Below are 22,556 nucleotides of genomic sequence, written 5' to 3' on the forward strand. Positions count from 1 at the left end.
CATTCATTTTTGGAAACGCTCAAGATGCTGTTTCTTAATGATTTAGCAAAAGCACCACCGCCTAGTCAGATGCTCAGTGACCCCCTTGCACCCTGACTCATCATACACGAACCCTGTGACCTTTGACCCCAAAAAACAGTCTTACTTTTTGAGCAACAAGCCGTGAATATTAAGCTCTATTCCCTCTGCGAAGGGTTTGCGTTCCGCCGAATTCCATTTTACTCATGCGGCAGGGCGAATGGCTATTCTTGGTTTTCGTATTCCCGGATGGTTGACGTTCACTACTTTTTCGCTGATCTAAAAATCCCTTTTTAGCTGGTATGTGTCCATCGAAATTGTTATTTCGTTTTCCGAACAGTTCGTGACAGCAGGAAGTCGATGGCGCGTGAGTTATGCTTTTTAAGACCGTAATATAAGGGTGGCACCCATCGCCGCCTGGTTAGAAGGCGGGTGTGGGAGAGGCAGCTGGCAGAGGTTTTTTGAGGTTTTGATGTCTGTATCTCCATGTTCTGTGATCCTCCCTGTCACATGGCTCCTTGTTTTCCCCCAAATATCTCCTGGGATGAATGCAAATGAGGGTTGTGTCATAAATTAAGATCTGCACGGCCTTGCAAAGAGCGAGTTAATTCAAAGATAAATCGGGTTATGTACTGGAATACGATTTACCTTCCGCTACATGGAATTCTTTTTCACATTCCTGCCCTTTGTGCTTTTACTGTATTTTGCAGACCATAAGGCGCAATATGCGTGCAATATTCAGAACTGTGCAATATTTCATTTCATAACAGCTACACTACAATTTTTCCTTTTATCATACTATTGTGCACTCCTTACCCCACTTGTTACTAAGACACTTATAGTTTTATCACTTGTTTACTAAGACACTTTATAGTTTCACTGAGACACTTTATAGTTTTATAGTTTATAGTTTATTTTTATTTCTAATTCTGCCTTTTCTTTTTATTATTTATTACTGTTATATTTTCTGTAACTCTGGCACAACAATTTCCTTCGGGATTAATAAAGTTGTTCTTATCTTATCTTATCTTATCTTATATCAATGAACGGGTTCATTTTCATACATAATGCTCACGGCGTTATGAGGATATAGCAAAACAAAACAGTCAGTTTCGTCGAACTCTATTCATCTTATTCATCTCGCTTTGTTCCCTTGGAAACTCTGTTTGGTGTTCCTTACTTGTCGCAATTCACCTCCTTGCTTCCTCCCCTCTCGCACCTTTGATTCATTAATGTTGAATTCTTTTGCGGCTGCTCTACTGCGTGACTGATAGCCTTCGGTTTGAATCCCGTTTCGTAAGCATTTCTCGAAACCGTGGCCATTTTTGAGCATCTTCTCACACATAAATGTGTAGTAATATTATGTTGAAGCCCAGTACGTACTGGTATTTCAAAAAGTGGCGGAGGTAAGCGTACTAGGTACTATTCTCTGATTGGCTTATTGATGCCGGCGATAGCGGACACTTGAAGTTAGTATGAGGTTCGGACAACGTTGAATTTTAGCGCTAAATAATTAGTTAGCTAACGTTGTCTGACATTGCAACCCAAATTCAACCAAGGACGGCCTTAATACAACGTCCCCATGTCAGGTGGGAACTTGATAGCCTTAACCTTGACACTTTATATTTTATTGTATTTCTTATTCTCCCTCCTTCCTACTATTATCTATTATTGTTATGTTTTGCTTGAAACTCTGGCACAACAATTTCCTTCGGAATAAATAAAGTTGTTCTTATCTTATCTTATCTTATCTTATCTTATCTTATCTTATTTTATCTTATCTTATCTTATCTTATCTTATCTTATCTTATCTTATCAATCAATCAAGCAGATCGGCTTCGTCGCTTACCAGTCACACTACAACATTTTGACAGATTTTTGAGCGAAATGTGTCACGTAAAATTGGTTGGAGTTCAGGAAGTACAACATGAATTCATACGTAAGGCGCAGATGGATTATAAGGCCGATTTTTGAGAAAATATAAGGATTTTAAGTGCTCAGTTCAATGATACGAAACATAATTGGCAGGATGATGTCGAAACGGATTGATTACCGGTCAGTGTGTCCGATAAGTAATTAAATGTTTCTGAAGACCTACTTGGTCAGCGGAGGTGTAATGAGTGAATGTGCCGCGTGAGCTCTGTTGCTCAGACACCAGTTATCGGTATTCTTTCACTGTTTTGCTTCCAAGACTGACAACCGGTCAACATCCCCTATGCAGCATTCGGGAATTTCGGACGATCCTTCCATCCATTATCTACTGCTGAGAGGAAAGTCGTATTAATAACTTCTTCCTAAGAGTTCTATGACCAGATTGATTGTAACAGGGCACAAGCTGGCATGATGAGTGGTGGAAAGCACAAGTAATCGAAAATCAATAGATATTGGGGAAAAGGGGAGATGTTTTTTTATGTTGTTTGCTGTCAATCAAGCAGAATGCTTAAATCATAGTTATTATGGACTAAATCCGCCGTTTTGGGGAGAAATTTTTCAAGAGCTTCTATTCAAAGTTATGTAAACTGAAAGTCACAAGACAGTTGAATGGCTCAGGGCAAATTCCCTGGAGAAAATGGGAGCGTTTTCATGTTCTCAAACTGCCAGGCACTTTTCTCCTCACTGATTCTCTCTGCACGATACGTACAGTGTCTGTGACCGGCTCTTGAGTGATTGAACCTCCTGAATTAAAAAAAAAAAATAATCTGCACTGGAGATATTTTTATAAATCAGCATTAAATGAGTCCTATCAGTTTCCTTTACATGCTCAATTTAGAAATCAAAATATCTGGTTGCATTTGGAACGCGAAAGGTTCGTTCCACTTCATCAGAAGTCAGAAACCCGCGATGCTCAAGAGCAGCGTGCACTCTGCGCACTCGTGCCGTCTTGTATTTTAATGTCAACATGGCATAGCGATGGAAAACAAAGTCTTGAACATCGTGATGTTACAGTGGAGCTGACCTTTGACCATTTGGTGATTAAGCGTTTTAATTTTATCCTTTCGCGTATCTGCATGAAATTGGCTCGTAATTAGCGTAATTCTGCCGTTCACGATGAAAAACAGCATTCCCCAATGTCCCAGTAGCGTTGACCTTTATCCAATAAACTTGTGTCACCAAACGAAAGACGGTTATCTTTCATTTGACCACTGATGGCAGAAATGTAATCAGTTTATCCCTGAATCCAAATAGATGTTTATTGTGAAATATCAAATGTAAAAGGTGCCCTCAAGACTCTGCGACGCAAATAGAACCCTTAACCAGAAATTTCTACAATTGAATAACCTCAGAAGCTGCTCTATTTGTGCTCTATTTTGTTGTGCAGTCCTCATTTAGGGAACAATTACTTGTATTCAGACAATTATGATCTAATATTTGCAACATGTGATTGCCTCAAAATGAAGACAGAGCTTGGTGAAGCAACCACAGAACAATTTCATTTCTCTATCAAGTAATGTTGGAGCTGCGTTGCTTCGATATTGGCTGTTTCTGAGTTTGTCACGTGCTACGGAAGCTCGGAGATAATCGAGTTCCCTCGCAAACCAACGCGCAAGGGGCTGACACCTCTAATGTACTCTCTTGAGAGGAAATCAGCGATTTTTGTGTTTGGTTTAGAGAGGATAGAAATGTTGGCAGGCTCTCTTTGACAGATTGGAAAGCATACTGACACATCGCTCAAGCGGTTTGTGCTTTCATTTGCACACTTCTGTTTTGTCTTGGACTCAACTGGTATGTTGGACCGTCTTTCAGTGAAACCTTTCAATTTGTTTCATCAGCAGCATCGTCACACTGAGGGATGTTTTTTGTGTCTTAATCTACTTGCTCAAGTTACAAACTCATTTAAAGCTTAATAGACATAAAATTGCCACTCAATTATCACATTACACATTGAATTCTCAACAAGTTGCTGAAACTTCCTTCTCCAAATTCCTCTCATTGGCCGCTTCAGCTCCAGTTCCCCATCTTGACCAATAAAATGACACGCATTCCTGTCAGAAATGGATTGAAACTCAATACATGACTTTCTAATGCCATTTGCTGTTCCAGTGATTCTTTCTTCGTGTCTCTGAGTTGCGGGTTTTCCCCTCGTGCCCCTCTCACCAACTGCCAGCGTTTCCGAGGATGGAGACACATTTGGCGGTTCACCAGCTGTCGTGTCAGTGTTGCCCGATGGCTCCGTTTTTGGCACATGATAGCGTGGCGGAAGGTGCGCACATAACAGCAGGGTTACCCTGCACGTTGGGAAAGACAGATGAAGCATTCTTGGCTGTTGAAGGAGCGGCGAAGGGTGTGTTTTTTTAGGTGCCAAACATTCTGCAGTCTGTCTGCATCCGCTGTCTGTATGTTCAGTCTCACACCCTCGTCCCATGAAAGCCACGGTATCAAAAACCGTGTTTAATCCCTTTGGATTAGGATGCTGGTTTCTTCCGAGCCTTTCAAAGTGTTACCGACTCGACATTGGCTGCGGTGAGAGATGAAAGACGCTGTCCGAAAGCAAAATGCACAAACACACACGGGTATTTCCATGACTGGGTTATTGCACGTAAACCTAACATTCGGACCGCTACTACTGTGCAACAGAGGAGTGCCCCAAGTTACTGTCCTGTCTCCATTCCTCTTCACCCTCTTCACCTCCGACTCCGGTTCCTTCCAGATGTTCCCGGATGACTCTTCCGTCGTTGGATGCGTCAATGACGACAACGAGAAGGAGTACAGAGGTCTGATGAGTTTTGTTGAGTGGAGCAATCAGAACCACCTCCAACTCAACGTCTCCAAGACTAAGGAGGTGGACTTCCGGAAGAATCGGAGGAGACAGGTACCGATCAGCATCCAGGGTGAAGAGGTGGAGATTGTGGACTCCTACAAGTACCTTGGGGTCCACATTAACAATAAATTGGACTGGTCACACAACACTGATGGACTCTACAGGAAGGGTCAGAGCAAGATGTTCTTCCCGAGGAGACAAAGGTTGTTTGGTGTCTCTAGCGGGCTCCTCAAGACCTTCTACCAGTCTATGGTAGCCAGCGCATGCTTATTTGATATAGCGTGCTGGTGGGGCATTGCCAGGACCGGTGAGGTCAATAGGCTCAATAAGATAGTGAGGAAAGCTCGCTCGGTGGTGGGACTGAACCTGGACCACCTTCAATCGATGGCAGTAGGGAGGGTGACGGACAAAGCGGGAGCTATCCTGGATAATCCTTCTCACCCCCTGCACGACAAGCTGAGGCTGACGGGCGGCTCCTTCACCCGACGGTTCGTCCCACCCTGGTGCAGAACTAGATGCTTCAGACGCTCTTCTGTGCCCAAGGCCATCCGACGACTGTATAACAGCAGTTTAGACGGCACAAAACTCTGACCGGCCCGAGGTGCATCCGTCCTCCTACCACTACCTCACCCATCCACGTCATGCCCCAACTCATGGCATGCTGTCTTTCTTATCCTTGTTGATCCCGGCCCGCACACATCCTGCCTATTTTTATTTATTTATTTGATTCTTGTCATTGCTATTGTCACTCTATTTACATTGTCATTTAGTTCTGGTAGTGTATTTTTCACTCTTACTGTTCCTTTATATTGTGCATTTTTATCCCTGATGTTGTTGTTGTTGTTGTTGTTGTTGTTGTTGTTGTTGTTGTTGTTGTTGTTGTTGTTGTTGTTGTTGCTGCTGCTGCTGTCTATTTATTCATGGAAGTCTTGCTATCTTCTGTCTATTCATATTTATTTAACTTTTTTATTTTTTGACATCATAACTTATACGCTGCGGTGACAAAGGAATTTTCCCTATGGGGATCAATAAAATGTATCCTATCTTATCTTATCTTATCTTATCTTATCTTATCTTATCTTATCTTATCTTATCTTATCTTATCTTATCTTATATCTACGTTGATGTTTCACTATAGAAGTACGCCCCCTAGTGCTGCTGCTGCAGTGATTTCACCACAAGTCACGTTTACGTTTTGCAGCATGATGTTGTATCTCAATAATTCATGTTTAGTCACTGATTAGTCTCTTTACTTATCTCAAATAAAACTCTTTCATCAATCATTTATGAGTAACTTTTGAATTTATGAGCTAATTTCGTTCTTTCCCAGCGGCTCTTAACCTCATATCGACCATTCAAAGTCCCAGTTGTTTCTGAGCACCTGTGATTTGTTTGACTGCTGTCACTTTCCCATATTCATTTTGTAGAATTCCAGACTTAATACCCTAAATGTTTTTTAAATAGTGATGTTTAAAATATCTGATCATTAAGTGTATTTTTCTGCACAGAAACATAACGGGGTGGCACGGTGACACAGTTATTGCAGGGGTTATTGCATGCTCTCCCCGTGTCTGTGTGGGTTTCCTCTGCGCAAATGCCGACATGTGTGTATGAGTGTTTGCCTCTATGTGTGTGATCAACTGGCGACCAGTCCAGGGGTGTATCCCACCTCTCGCCCGGATAGGCCCCAGCATCCTCACGATGGAAAAACAGACAAGTATGGTTCAGTTCCACATGTACTTTGTTATCTGTTTTTATATGACATTATTTCTAACCGGGTGGTGTCGTGTTTTGCGTAAGACAGGTGACCGGTCCAGGGTTAACCCCTGTCTCTCGCCCAATGACAGCCGGGATCCAGGCTCCAGAACCTCCGCATCCCTGAATGCAGGATAAGCAGTATAGGTAATGAATGAATTCATTTATGAATTCTTTGCAATTGTTGGGCTGAGAATAGCAAACAAAAGTTAGATATTTCATTTATAGCTGATGCCATGAAATGTTAGCAGAAAAGACCACTCCCCCGACATGTACCATGAAATAGATTCACACGCCTAAAACGTGAAACATGAGACGATGACGCGACGATTGATTTTTTTCATACCTTGTAGACATTGCAATGTGTCATCCTGATGCTGTTTGCCGACCTAGAATTAATAATAAGCAACAAAGGTTCCTCACCTGGAGCCTTGTATTTATATGGACACACACACACACACACACACACCGCTCATGACTCCTCTGCTCTGTCCTGGGAGCAGCTGGGGACAATAGCAAAGGCCTTCAGAGTGACGCCCCCCTGCTGGTTGTTTAACATCATTACCACTGTAATGGATTAAGGATTAAGTTCTGCTTCTCTTTAGACTTTCAGATGACTTGTCCTGTTAGGTGACTGCTAGAGTACCGTATATGTGTTTTACATGGGTATATAAATTGCACATACAAAGATGAACGTTTTCTTAAAACAGCGACTCCTTTGTGTGGGATTCTTAAATTAAAAAATAGGACAATAGCTTCCCCTGTTGTCCGCTGTGCGTAAATACAGGTTGCAGGTCACTTGACGCTGGACGGTTCACGGTGCGTTGAAGTTCCACAACAGAATCTCAAATTAATTGAAAAATGACTGAATTTGTTCCAGAATCTGGAAGATTCCTTGTGAACTATTTAGTTGCACTAAAAAATACTACATGTTTGGGAGGTAATGGATTCCATCATCTAAAGTGACAATGGTGATGATGCCTCTTTTTCTTTCTCCTTATATATATATAGTAAACAAATTTTACGTTGACTGCATCTTGTTCTGACTGCAGTTGATATGGCCACAAAAAATCTGATATTGAATACAAGTGAATGTCTACAATTTAGAAAACAGATTTAGAAAAAAATTTAAAAAATTTAGAAAAAAAAAAAACATATTTATTTGTCAATACGAGATAGCCACAGAAAATCTAATATTGAATACAAGTGAATGCCTACAATTTGGAAAAAAAAACATACGTATGTATTTGTCAATACGAATGAGCAAACTATCTAAAAACCAATAAATTGCATGAATGTCTGCTGGATGGTTCGGGCAGAGAGCAAATACAATGAGACAGATAAATGAGAATATTTTAATTAAGGGATCTTGTTAAAGACCATTGAACTGAATGAAAAACGAAATGCTTAGAAGATAATTAATAAATAATTATAGATATCACAAAATAGTTTAAGAAATTAGAATGTGGTTTGGTGAAACAAAATAATTTGAATCAGACTGTATAAAAAAAAATAATTGGGATCATTATGTGCGGTGATTAAGCTCTGTTTTGAAATGGATGTGATGGCTGTTCACAAGGGAGTGGGGATGAACATCTTTGTGTTTACAAAAAATCTTATTTGAGATCTTTTATCAAATTAATTCACCCCCAAGGTGATTGAATATAGGAGAAAACAATATTAATTTGTATTCAGTGCTGCTCATTGAACCCGTCCAGCGATACATATTCTTGTTTTCTGTGTGATAAACTTACAATCCAGTATCCAATCATTTGGCGACTCTTCATCATACAAAACTGAGGTGAAGGTTTTCAAATAATCTTGATATGATTATGAAGCCCTAGATTTGTTGTGCCTAATACACACACTGACCTGAATGCAGGTTGCGTCAGCTGCCGCTGGTGAGTTGTTTTTTTGAAACAAGTAATGGAGTGAGTTTTGTGTTTCTCCATAGTAAATACAGAATACCAGTACAGGGTTCGGCTGTTAGGTATAGGAAAGACTCCCCGAACAATAGTCTCTTTATGGCCGTACCTCCCATAGTGTCTCTGGATCCAATACCCACGGAGAGAACAAATGAGAAGGCACAATCAAAGATATGGAATGGTTTCTGCCAGGAAACAGGCCTAATTGATTTCCTCTGTGTCTTTGTCTCTCCTGTGTATTTATCTGCTTCATGGAAAGAAAGAGGAGAAGAGAATGGGGGAAAAAAAAAAAAGTAGACAGAGAGGGGAGGCCTTCAAAGGTCGCTCTCCGGCTCTGCAACCAAACCGAGGGGAGTTTCTGCAGACATTCGGTGACTCGGGCCAATCCATCTCTGCGGATTCATCGGGGAGAACACCTGCCGTGTGCAGAATACGACTCTGCCTGCGTGTTTTCTCGTCTGTCTTCGGACTGCAGCAACATCTGGCAGCGGAGCAGTGGATTCAAAAGAACATCTGCGCATCAGCGAGCAGCCAAGTAAACAAACAGCCCTAATGAAAGTAGTCACAGTTCACGAATGCAAGGCTACACTGCTGACCATCTATTTACTTTTAATTAAGACCATATGAGGAATTGACACCGTTCTTCTCCGAATTTAATTGAGGAATGTTACCACGGCGTACAAGAGTACAGGCTTGTTCCGGGGTATGTAACACAAATAGCGCACAGATTATGGTATACCACAACATACTATGTGATTGCATAGTTACTGTCCCAAAGAACAATATAAATGCATGGTAAGTTTTTGAACGACCTAGAGTTAAAGTCAGCGTTGCTCCAAGCACTATTATTCAGTAGGTTATTTACTGTGTATAATTTCACAAATGCAGAGATGCAGTGTATATTGCATATATCGCTCACTCAGAGAATTCTACATATTGACAGAAAATGTCTTCCTTTTTCTCTTGTATGTATAAACATCCATTGGGTAATAATTCTAAGCTCAAAACATAATTATAGTCCAAATCAAAAATCTCTGAGCGCCCTCAATACAGCATCAAAATCACTGTAATTATATCAAAACAAAATGCACGTTTAAACACACCCTGTCTCACTCCGACTCTCGTTCCTTTTCCACGAGAGAAGGCGCAGAGTGACTTCGATGCAGCACAGTTCCAACGCCAATACTGCACACTTGAGCAGGAGCGGCGTGCACTGGAAGAGCAAATGATTGGCTCGTGATGGTCATGTGACTGCAGACTGTAGTCCCATGTTAGGCTTCAGTAATTGAGGCTTCCATATGGTATAGATCAGATGTTGCCTCAACCACAGAATTCCTCCAGCATGGAGGATATTCATCCAGAGAGAACTAGAGGCTAATCAAACTACGCTTTTTCTCTTCTTGCAGATTTCGAAAGCCGCCTTCACCGTCTGCTTCCTGTTTTAAGCACAATTCGTATTTTTAATTACAACGCTACGGTTATATAACTGGACAATAGAATATCACTTTTTTATTTGGAGGTAAATAGGAAAACGGTGCGTATAGTCGCAGTTGACGTCTTTGTCCAAGAAGCCTACAAAAGACTCAATTTTCAACGGGAGATTTTGTCAGTTTTGTCTGACTTCTGCCGGCACAAATGCATTTTGCCTGTTAAAGCAGAACGCACAAAAAAAACACCGCAACGCATAACCTGACTCGCTTATGTCACAAAAGCTTCTCTGACACTTCAGGAATCACAGCAGGGGGGGTTTCGATGTGAGATTTTCTTTTGCATATTGAATTGTAACCATCACAGCGGAGAGGGATCAGCCAGGGGGCTTAGAAGGCCTTACGTACATCCTCTTCATGATGCCCCCCTTGGTGCTTTTTGGACCTCACTGGAGACTAATAAGCAACTGGATTTGGGATCCCGCCGTGGCTTTTATGGCCGCGTCATCTCCCCAAGTCCCAAGGTTCATATAAATGTCAGAAAAACGGGTACATCCTTATTTTACGCATTCGTGTCAGGTCCTGTCCTGTCCACTGCTGGACAGAGATAGTTCTCAATACTGTTTAACTCCAGGGAAGAACTTTGATTGAATCTAAATATGGATAAACTTAGTGAATGTTGCTCTGGTAACATGCCGGGTTCTGATCTACATTTTATTCAGCACATTTAAGTCACCCGGCTCAAAGCAGATAAATCATAAAATACAAGATAGTAATAAGCCAGGAGAAATGGGCGAAAAATAATGACAGAAATGTATATAGATGTGTGACGATGAACATGTTAAGATAAGGTAAGATATCCTTTATTGATCCTCATAGGGGAAATTCTTTTGTCACAGCAGCACAACAATGACAGTATCAATAACTATGACTATAAATATAAATACGAGAGACATTTTTTAAGTGCAAATGAATAAATTGAGTGACTAAAATGAAATAGTCTTAATAAAAGAAGAAACTATTTCAAGCACAAGAATACAATTCATTCATAGACACCAGTATCAGTCGGTGTCGTCCAGGTTTTTAATACTAAATGAACACATTGCAAGTAGCCAGTGACACAAACATGCTTTTTAGCTTCATGTGACAAACAACACCCTTCTCGGATATGAGGAATTTAAAAAAAAAAAGTGACCGTGTCATAGTTATTCGCGAGGAAGTAAAGTTGCGCAAAATTCATTGGAAATAAAAACTTTTTATTATTTTTTTATTTTTTATTTTTTTTTTGTGGAATTTCAGCCGGGAGTTGTCGGCCGAGGTGATGACGTCATGTGCCGGCGTTCACGTTCACTTCTGGAGGCGGCTATTTCCTGGAAGCCGTAACGGCCCACCGGAGCCGCCCACCACCGCCCCAAAAAAAAGCCCGAACCCGGGCCCGCTAGTCGAAATTCCGCTTTAAGAAAGAAAAAAAGAAGAAGAAGAAGGGAGGGGGCAAAAAAAAAAAAAAGAAGAAGAAAAAAAAATAACAAAGTGCGCTGTCTCTTTAAGGTCTCCAGGCTCGTCTGTTTCGTATTGATCCATCCACCATTTTCCAACACACAGCGGCGGCAGTGCTAACAGCTCCGGCAGCACCAGGAGAGAGAGAGAGAGAGAGAGAGAGAGAGAGAGAGAGAGAGAGAGAGAGGGAGAGAGAGCGAGCAGAGAGCCGGAGCCCTCCGCCCGGAGAGGAAGCCAGGGACCGGGGCAGCCATGGCAGCCAACATGTACCGGGTTGGAGGTAAGGCGGCGGCGGCGGCGGCGGCGGGGGCGTTGGGGTTGGAGGGAGGGAGGGGGCACTCGTGGTCCTCCGCGCTATCCGACGTCGCTCTTCCGTGGATCCGCCGCGGAGTGTGGCCGTGTCTCTCGCCGGAGAAGCGTGGTCCCGTCTCTCCCTTCCCCTTTTTTTTTTTTCAACCCCCTCCTGTGTGTGTGTGTGTGTGTGTGTGTGTGTGTGTGTGCTCGCGCGCGCGCGTGCGCGTGTGTCACACGGATGATGATGGTTGAATGGGCGAAAGGGGAGGATGGTGATGAAGAGTAGAGCAGCTGCCGCTTTCCCCTCGTTTCTTTTGTGCGTTGCTTGTAACTTCAGATGGATCAACCCCTAAACCACCACCACCACCACCGCCCCCCTAAACAAACTGGCAGACTACTTCGATGTGATGATGCACCCGGAGTTACATGCATGACGTTGGAATATATTCGAGATAACACGGCGAAAAAGTTTGTAACCGTCGTCCGGACCAAAGCTCCAAACAGCGAAATGACCTGACCCCCCCCCCCCCTCCTCTAAACTTGCAAATCAGAAAAGGCTGGATGCTTTTACAGAGAAAGCGCGTCGACATACATAAGGATAAAATAAGTTCAAACAAAGCCAAACTCACAAGTCTAGAGCTGGAGAGAGATGCAAATGAGTCCCGCAGCATGTTCGAACATTTCTAACACAGACATATGTCTTTCTTTGCATCCCTGAAAAGCCAATTAAGATTCACCTCTTCCCTCCCACTCGGTCTCAGCTTATGTTGCCTGGCATCGCATCCTTTTTAGGAACTGTGCAATGGTCGCAAGACGGACGCCGGTGTAGTCATGGCTTTGGTAGAATATGGTTCCTCTTTTGGGAGAACCTTGGGCTGAGAACAATAAGGTGTAGCGTGCATTCGCTAGTTACGGATATTATACTTCATGTGGCTTCACTTCAAGCGTCGGAATGGTGGAGAACATTGGCGTGCAGCGACGGAAACCCGATGTACCTTAATCATGTCATACTGCACCGCTATTTTATTTATTTATTTTTCGTCTGCCTCAGGGGGGAGACGAGGTTGTCTTTCTGTACTAAGTGTGCAGATGCGGTGACAGAGTGGGGGGTCAAAGTGAGCGATTAGTTTCATATTGGGGCGAACCCTCCACAGGAGGAACGGGCAATGCCAGGGCTCTCGGTTTATACCTGCATCGACTCAGCCCTCTGATCTCGCCAAAGGAAGACTACCTGAGAGAGAGCGGGATTTCACCCAGACGGGGGAGAAATGGAACACTTCTCTGGCAAAATATCGTCGAATTCATTCGGCTTCTCCCGTTTTGTCGTCGTCTTTCGACGACTCGAGTTTAAATCTGGTCCGTAGGAGCTGAGGAATTGGTGATGCGTGATTTGTGTGCGAGTTTTTCCCCTCTAGTTTCTGGAGACTGTTTTGTGAATTTGTCATTCCAGCCTAGATTCATATTAAAGCGCACTGTAATGGCTGATGAGCAACAGTGAAAACACACAGAATACATTGCACATTGCTCGGATGCAAAAGCGCAGTCAAAAGACGCCGCAAAAAGTCAATATGACGATTAACGTAGGATTGCAACAGCCAGTTCACAAATTCGAATGTAACCTTCTTCGAATGTAAGTTCTAAATCGAGATCGAGTAGCTCTAATGCTAGGAAGGTCGAGCTTGCCGAATCAATTCCACCGTGACCACAAGTCTTGACGTAAGGTCCGTCGTAAGATGGCGGTTAATAGGCTACGTCTTTTCAAAGATTAAAAAGAGCCGGGTGCAAAGGCTGTTTTGCAAAAAAACATCTATCAATGAAAGCTCTATCTTTCATTTTCCCGGGACCCGCTTTGTTGTGTCTTCGTTGTTGTGTGATTCCGATACAATCATCGCTGTTTGACTCCGTTTGTCTTTTCAGTTGTTTAAATATAAACTCCAATATAGTTGTTAAATGAAATTACCAGAAAACCTTCACCACCTTGACAGAGAGTTACTCCGCCCTCATTGGCGCGACACCATGAAAGATTTAGTGTGAAATGCAGTGACGACCTTGTAAAATGGCAGCTATTAACAAGTTTGAACAGAGGACAAAGGAGTGAATCGGTATATAGTCATTGAAAAGTTGACAGACTTACACTTAGACTGTCAATTCTGTCTGGAAGCAGGACAGCATCACATGCAGACTTTCAGAAATATCATCTTTCCACTCGCTGTTTAGATGATGGTGCGAATCGACTTGAAGGCAAATCCCTTTAAAAGACACCGTATTCTGATTCATAATCAAATCAAGCCTGTAGGTCCCAACTAGTTAAGCTGTGTCTAACTTGGTCGTGGTGAAACTCGATGCTCCAGATGCAAGATTAACATGGACTTTACATCCTTTATTTTAACTTTTTTAAAGGTTTTACAAATAGGTGATTTTGGTCCCTTCATGAAAATGCAGGGTCTGGATGTTAATTCAGGACACCGTTTTTACGCAGTAGATGTAATAAATCTATATTAATGAAGTGATGCCTGCTAAAAGTATCTCCTTCTTCTTCATCGATGCAATACTGAATTTTTAAGCTATTGTTCGTCCTCTCAGAAATCATGTTGGCCTGATTAATTAAATGAATCTGGAGCTAAAAGCCATGAAATATGCATCATGCAATAATTACACTATTAAAAACAAGCACAGTTGAGGCCCAAAATATGCCGGCGGTTCACCGGACATCCACTCAGCCCAGCTTATGAACAACCCTTCGGAAGAGGGCCTTTACTTTACAGGACAATTGCTGGATCGCCTTTGCAAAAAGCAACGACTTCCCCCCGTGAATGAACCACAGACAAAAGCTGCCTGTGTCGTCCTTGATGTCTTTGTTTTTGCCGTGCAGGCCACAAGCCCCTCTTCCTGCGCCTGCGTTGCCTCTTTCCCTGCGCTTCCCTGCATACAGACAGGGAAATGCTGGTGACTAACTATAGGCCGCATCATGGGTCTTATCATCCAAGTGGTGTGAGGGAAAGAGAGGCTGGCCCAGATAAAGAGTGCTTGGGCGCAAATTGTCAGAAAGAAAAGAAGTCCGGCCGCCACATTTCTCCCTCAAAATCGGACACTTCGGGATGAGATTTGACGCTTTACCTACGAGGCCGTCGTATTGACCTGCACAGGCTTTGCTAAATTGGCAACCTTGTCGCTCCCACTGCCCACATGTCTTGGTTGCTGGTAAGGATTTAGCTTTTCACTGCTGCTTGAGATTCTGAATCTGCTTAAAGGTGTTTTCGTGTTTACTAATTTAACAACTGACTAACTTTGACGGCGCCCACCTTTTTTGGGGGGGGAGATTTGGGGGGAGCTGTTGGCTGGCGTTAATTTCCCATGGCACTAGTTGGCCCTCTCAGGTCCGGGAAGTGTAAATAAATTTCTGAGTCTTGCCTGCTGCCATCTTGCCAAATTCTGGATAGTCATTTAAACAGATGCGCAACAGCTAATTGATTGCCATCATCGCATAACTGTGGAGGGCAAATGTCAGCTGTCGCAGTACACAGGATGCGATTAAACCTTTCACATCTTGCTCGTGCCACCGTTATGATGAATTACAGATCAGGTCTGCGAGCTGACAACCTGCTCGTTTGCTGATTAATCAAGAATAAGCTGCTTTTATTGCTGAAGCACAAGTGCAGGACAGATGGGCGGTAGCAGTTTAGTTGCCGCAAGTTTTTATAGCTCCCTCTTTTGCACAGCATTTTCAAGCCGGAATGTTACAATGTAGTTCCGTTTCAACATATGTATAAAAGTTGATGGGGGGGAATGGTGGAACGGCAACCGAGGTTGTCGCCGCGTGGCGGTAAAAGAGACAGACAGAATGGCGTAGCGGCCCGTTCAAAAGATGGACGCTGTTGCGTTAACACGTCGCACCTCCAGACAGGCGCTACGCCAGTATTGTGTCGTTTCTGTGTAAACAAAGTGTCACAATCAGGTCACTGTTATTGTCACAGAGCTGTGGTGGCATCTTTAGAAATAGCTATGAAATCATAGCCTCAGCCCAGAAACTAGTTAAGATTGTTCAAATTCTTTATAATGCATTTGTCAAAGATACCCAGTCTGCATTGTAATAATAATTACACAGCGGCAGAGGATGGAATACATCCAGGGTCTTTTGTGTTTTGAGCTGGTAACGGTCGGCGCTGGTTCAAATGAGAAGCTGCTGGTTGAATTTTGTCACAGCTGTTCTTTGCCCATCACACAAAGAAATGATGCTGATTGATTGGTTTGCAACAAATCGAGGTAAGCAAACCTGTCTTTAATTTGTCTTGTTTTTCTTGCAATAAGGCCACAATTAAAAAGACTCGCACCCCCTTTCATTTTCACTCACACATGCGGTGGAAACTTTTCTCTGTGATGTCCAGCTGTTATTTGGGAGAGCAGCTTTGCACTGGCAGGCTGATGTGGGCGAAAATGCACAGAAGAGGAAAATAATTAGCAAGGTTTGTTTTACCCTTTTACCCATAAATACGGTTTGATATGCCAGAGATATCGCCTTGGTTTAAATCGTAACAATTGGCTCCGTACATGTCTCTGCTTTCAGAAATCATTGTTGAGGTATCTGCAATTCAAGAGAGACAAAGAAGATTGATTCAATGATTCCCACAGGTTTATAATTTACTCGTGGCGGTGGGTGGCACAGAGTGTGACCGTGCATGGCAAACCAAAATTGCCACATGAAGCCACTTTTCAACCACGATTTGTTAAAAATTGTCCCAAGTTTAGGGCGTACTCGCGTCCAGAGGCTGTATTTGCATCACGTGATGGTCAAACCAGTGGCGTGGTGCCTCAGCCAGTTACAGAACCATCTGTTTTACACCAGTGTCGATAGACATAATCTGACATGATGATGCTCATCAAAGTTTATACATTTCATTTCCTAAAAATGTTGTCAAGCTGGTCTGGTTTTAATTCAGGTGTTTTGTTTTGTTTTATTGTATGAGAAATTTTGAAATCATGTGAGTACGCATCCATTTGTTGGCTGAGTGTAGATTTGAACTTCTTCATTAAGGAAACATGAGGGTATAGATTGTTGAGTAGATCTCAGCGAGAGTGAATGATTCATAAGTGTAAAAACAAGGTGCAAGATGAATCACAAGATACAATTACTTGCCGTTACTGTGGAAACATCATCCATACTATTCCTCTCCTTCTTCTTTTCCTCTTCGGCTTTTCCCCTCAAGGGTCGCCACGGCGAATCAGCCTCCTCCAACTAACTGTATTCTCCGTATCCTTATCTCACTCAACACGTCATCCATGCTACGACAATGTGAATCACCGTTGTAGCTCACACCAGAAGACTCAACCTGTGTGTGTGTGTGTGTGTGTGTGTGTGTGTCTGTGAGAGAGAGAGCAAGAGTGAGAGTGAGCGTTGGAGTGGGGCTGGGAGGGTTGGGGGTGTGTGGACACGTGTAGATGGATGTCCACTTTTTCCATTTCTGGCCTCCATCCCAACTCTAGTCAAAGCCTTTCCCCTGTCATTTGTGGTATTCCATATTCCCACAACACCTCTGCACCTCACAGGAAGCCCTCAGAACTTTATACACTCAAGATTGTTCATACATGTTCTGGAAACTGCCCAGGACATGGACTTGGCCCTGAGCGCAGTACAATCCCTCGGATTGTTTAGACCCAAGTCCTCCACAGCTTACTTATGTCAACCGTCAAAATTTCTTAACAGTTTGATGTTGATTTCTCTGTGAATATTTTTGTGCATATTCCAAGGAAAGTGTCGAATCAGTGGTGAGGGCGGGGTGGCGTTTATATCGGTATCACAACCTTTCTTTTCGTTCCAACTGCTTCTCTCTGGATGATAGCATTTTGGCAAGTTTGCTTTCATGCGTGTACAAAGATATATCGAGCCAAGACATTCAGTTATATTTATCCTATATGAATTTTTCCTCTATCGTAAAAATTATTTCAAACTGTCATGCAGTTAGCCTCTTGGTTAATTTATTCAAACACTGCCGGAGGAAAAGAAGAGGAAAGAACCAAGGATCTAAATGTAGTGAATTCTCTGAGCTCTCCAAATATGTTAACTATGATGCTGCTCCTCAGTTAGGTACATGTAGCGGAGGATCTCTGGCTGCTGGACTGATGTGTGAAACTACTTTAGGCAGAAGAAGAGTGAATTTAGAGTAGCACCTGTGTTGACTGCAGGACAGCTCTAAGTCTGTGTTCTCTCAATTTTTTTACAGCGCAATCAGGTTAACAGGTTAGAGTAGACACTCGATCTGCAGGGAGTCTCACGTGCTCGTCTCGAGAGTGTGAACCGTCCGATTAGATTTTTGAAGTAATATGTATTCATGGTTGCGCAAATTCATCAAGTTCTGCAGTGCACGGGCTGAAGAAACTCAAGAAGTCCATGCAGTAACTGTGAACAGGGGCCATGACATTCAATAGCCACATCCCATTGGTTCATTCATTATCTATACCGCTTATCCTGCACTCGGGGGCGCGGGTGGGCTCCAGCCTGTCCCAGCTGTCACTGGTCGAGAGGCAGTGTTCACCCCGGACTGGTAACCTGTAGGTCACAACAAACAGCCATTCAGTCTCTCATTCACAAGCCTTGATTTAGGGTTAATTTAGGGTCTCCAATTCACGTATTGGGATGAAAGTGGAGGAAACCTAACTAACTATTGGGAGAACACGCGAGCCGCAAAGCAAACCCCCCTGTCAGGATCGAACCAGGAACGTTCTTGCTCGGAATCGCTTAACTAATGCGCCACTGTCAGTTACCTGGTAATTTAGTTAATTGTGAGCCATTCAGTCCATGCAGGGCAGTTGGTGACCAGGGACCTCAACGGCTGTTTTAGCCTTTTATACATAACAACTTGCAAATTTACTGCACCTAACTTTGTGGAAAGCGCCTTCTGTGGTATATATATATATTTTTTTTTTCTTTTTTTTTTTTCTTTAGATGTTGGTTAATGGGTGTTAGACTATTGAAAGCAGAATTAAGTGAAACTGACATCCCTAATCTCGATTTGTGATTCTCCTCCTGGACCATGTGTTGGTTTGACCCTGCTACCTGTGTTTTCGTGTGCCAGCCTGGGATGTGTGTACTCCCTTCAGGTCTCGCTGGCGGCAGCAAGTGCTGGGAAATCTGTGCAACCGATGAGCTTGCAGTAGCAACTGTGTCGATCCATTATCAGATGATCTTCAGATCTCAGACAGATACTGGCACAGAGCCTTTACATCAAATGGAGTTCAATTCATTTTGTCACCGATACGCTTTTGTTGCGCCTCATTCTTTTTTACGCTTCTTCTCCCTTATCACGGGAAGAAACGTAGTATGTACCGGCCAAATACACAGACACAATCGTGCGCTGGACACTTATTCAAGGTTCTTGAGCCTCCACCCAAAATTTGATGAATTACAATGGTAGAATTGAAGCACATTTTGTTAGAGAGTGAGAGAGAAAGACAGAGCAAGAGAGAGAGAAAATCTGCAATGCTGAAAATCCCAGCTAGAGATGGTTTTGTGTGCAAAACATCATATTTCGCTTCATTTTAGTGGAAACTATTCTCTTAACATTGCCTCGCTTGTCCTGTAACCATCTGTGGAATCAGCTATGAAACAGCTTCACACTTTCTGGTTTCATCTTCTGTCACCCTCATTACTGGCCACACATGTGGCCTTTATTTGTCTTGGAAATGTGAAATCCGCAATTTTCTGTGGTGACTAATCAGTGAAGAGATTGGAAGTGGCTTTCACAAAGTCCGCCACGTGACACGCGATGCAACGCATGTGCCTCAATGCTCCGATTTAAGTGTAGAACGATGGAGATTCATGAGTTCGTTAATAAATACACTTATTTCATTGTCTAAGATTTCTGCTTCATGTTTTTGTCTCAGTCAATTGTCCACGTCTCCCTCCATCAAGATCCCCACTTATCTCCTCGTCCGATCGTCGCCAATCCCTTTTTCCGTCCATGTATATCTCGTTCGCCCAGACCCCATCAGCTATCTCATGTTCTCCCTCTCCCATCATTGTGTCTCCCTGGCCTGGTTTGAATCAACCCTGCAAACTCTGTTTTTGGGGGCTCAGTAACGTGCCGCGATTGGCTCGCGCTAAACTCGACTGCACCGTGACATCATCGGCTCCAAAGCGCGCCGGTTGGCTGACGCTGGAAGCAGGGGGGGCGGGGGTGGAGGAGGACGGCGGGGGCGGGAGAGGGGGGTATTCTTGGGTTGAGGCAGCGGGAGGGCTGATGGGAAACGGAGAGACTGAGTGACGCTGCTCAGCGCCTTCAGGCCCTGCTCTCTCAGCTGCTCTCATTTTGAGTTCCTCTCCAGCATCGCTCTCCAGTCGTCTGCAGCCTCTCGCTCGGCGGAAAGTCCAAACTGCCACTCTCCGCTGTCACTTTTGACTTGCGCTCACCCCCGCCGCCGCCACCACCACCACCACCACCACCACCACCACCACCCTTTTTTTTTTTTTTTCCTCCAGCGCTGCCATTTCCTTACTGTACTTCAAGCTACACTTGAACTTTCAAGCGATTCAATCCTAGATGACTTAAAAGTTTTTTTGAGCCAGGAAAAAGGAAGGCGGCGTCTAGTATCCCGCTTCTCACAGCGAAAATGTTTACTGTCACCGAGCAAAAAAAAAAGGAAAAAAAAAAAAAAAAGGGTCTTACTGTGTCGTGACGCATTTTGGCTCATGATTAATGGGTCCCTTAGAGCTGGCAAACGTTAAAGGCTGCAAGCAAACGTCAGCATCTTTTTCAGTGGTCGGAGATGAAACTGTTTATTTTATTAAATTTTTTTACAGTTTAAGAAAAAAGTTTTTGATCAGAGTTCTTTCAAACATTGGCAGTTTAATGTAGGTTCTACTGACGCGTGTAATTTTCTAAATTTAGATGCCATGAGGCGCATTTAGTAACAGTGCATGCAATCACATTAAAAGTCAGAATGAATGAGAGCTTAATAAGGCTGAAGCCTTTGGCAATTATTCAAATAAATTTTAAGATACTAATATCTTTTTACTGGTTTTGAAATGCAATTTCAAGAATTGACATTTTTCAGATATTTTTTCATATATCTAATTAGTCATTTAAATGTAATTTCTGGCCATGTTTTTCACAGACTGTTTCGTGTTGTTTTGGGTAACTTTTTACAAAACGTTACATAACTGTTTGCTAACTTATCCATGTTTTCGAAAGTGACTAAATCGTTGCCTTTTCCTCTGATATTGAAAACTTAAGTTTATCTGCTGAGGGGAAATAAAATATTCATTTAAAAGTACACAGTAAAATAGATAGGGAATATATTAATATAGAATCATAGTATGACAGTAATCAATACCTATTTATATATTGTTCTGGCCTCACAGGAAATGCTGATATTGAATAACTTTGGTTCAGTAGATTTGCCTAAACAGCCCGATTTCCTCGCAAATCAGACCTGTTGCCTTAAATTTGGCTTAATCCAATTGCCCATTTGGCCCCCAATTTTCCCTCCTACCATGTTTTATGATGTGTAGTTCTAAAGCGTAGATATTGATATGACTCAATACCCTCAATCTGCCGCAATGACTAAAATGGAAGTGCCGGAGGAAACTAATCAATCAACTTCGCCTTTGCGGGAGGCCAGTGATCTGTCTGATCCACTGTGGCTGGGCTGACAAGGTGGTGTGGAGCTAAATCAGCCCAGTGGCTCCCACTCATTGCCTACTACTCAAATCACCAGGATGATGCACGCCTTCCCAGGTCGTTCTCTCACCGACTCTTTACGCTAGAAATTAAAAGTAATGCGATGGAATGTTAGCTTGACTTAACCTTCTCCAGGCAGATGTTGCAGATTTGCGACAGCCAAATATCCGATTTTTCCTGCAACTACAACTTAATTTGAGCCTGAGAGGGTAAAGACCGACAGGGCAGATACACAATATTGCGACCATAGAAAAAAATAATACTTATATCACTCAGCTCCTCAGTTAATTATGTACCGAGGTTCTGTAAATGTGCACGCTCTCAAATGAGGATTAATCTCCCCAAAACAGCAAGGAATTCAACCTTTATACATTCGATGGCTTGATGGCAAAAATAATTGGGTACCTTCGCAAAGGTTATCAAGAGGAGATTTTTTTTTGCTCTCAGTAAATTCACAGTAGCAGATTTTGAGACAGTGAGAATTTGGATGAATCAAGAGCATTGGTCTGTAACCTTTTGCGGTTTGAGCTGTCAAGTGTAAAAAAATTCAAGCTTGTGTTTGCTTTTAATTAATTGGACAAAATGAGTGAATTGGGGACACCACAGTCAGTGACATTGAACCAAGTAATGATTATTTCCATCAGTAAAATCACAGCTTATTTTAATTTTGTCTAGAAGTAATGCTCATCTAAGTTAAGAAAGATTTTTAGGTTTATGTAACACGTGAGAATGCACTTTCGAACAGGTGAATATTAAAATAAATAAACTGGTTAAAATGAAGTTCATATGATACAAAAGGCCCTTATTCTGTACTGGTTTATATCAGTGTAATAGGTTTGGTTTAATAAACCTTTTCAGGTAATTTATTGCGCATTTTGATTAATAATGTTAGCATTAAGTTTCTTATGAAATGCATTTTCTGTCAGATCATCAGTTCAAAATTCAGATTTCCTTTTTTTTTTAATGGTTCACAAGCTTTGGAAAGAGAGAAATCAACAGATCAGAACACTGGTGCCGAAAAGAAGTTGGATTTAAGTATATTTATTAATATATTTTTACTTATGATTTTGATTGAACGCTGTTTTTTTTCCAGCTTATTTGAATTTTTTTTTTTTCAATCCACCCCTCAGCCTAGTGGGATACTGAGTCCCTTTTGTCACAGCCGTCCTGTTGATCACAATAAGTCACGAGCCAGTTTCTCTAACCT

The 22,556-nt window shown here is 42.6% G+C and overlaps 1 protein-coding gene across 2 annotated transcripts in view; it reads left to right on the forward strand.

The window, feature by feature from the left end:
* The first annotated feature begins 11,470 nt into the window (after positions 1-11,470).
* Positions 11,471-22,556, forward strand: part of mta1 (metastasis associated 1) — a 45,823-nt gene continuing 34,737 nt past the window's right edge. For both annotated transcript variants that reach the window (XM_086156793.1, XM_086156802.1), the window contains exon 1: positions 11,471-11,661. In XM_086156793.1, coding sequence (XP_086012919.1) covers positions 11,634-11,661 — 28 coding nt within the window. In that variant the 5' untranslated portion in view covers positions 11,471-11,633. The remainder of the gene's footprint in view (positions 11,662-22,556) is intronic.

The sequence above is a fragment of the Fistularia commersonii genome, chromosome 1, assembly GCF_037954325.1.
Source record: "Fistularia commersonii isolate RoL2024-O1a breed Wild chromosome 1, RoL_Fcom_v1.0, whole genome shotgun sequence".
In the NCBI taxonomy this organism is placed as follows: domain Eukaryota; kingdom Metazoa; phylum Chordata; class Actinopteri; order Syngnathiformes; family Fistulariidae; genus Fistularia; species Fistularia commersonii.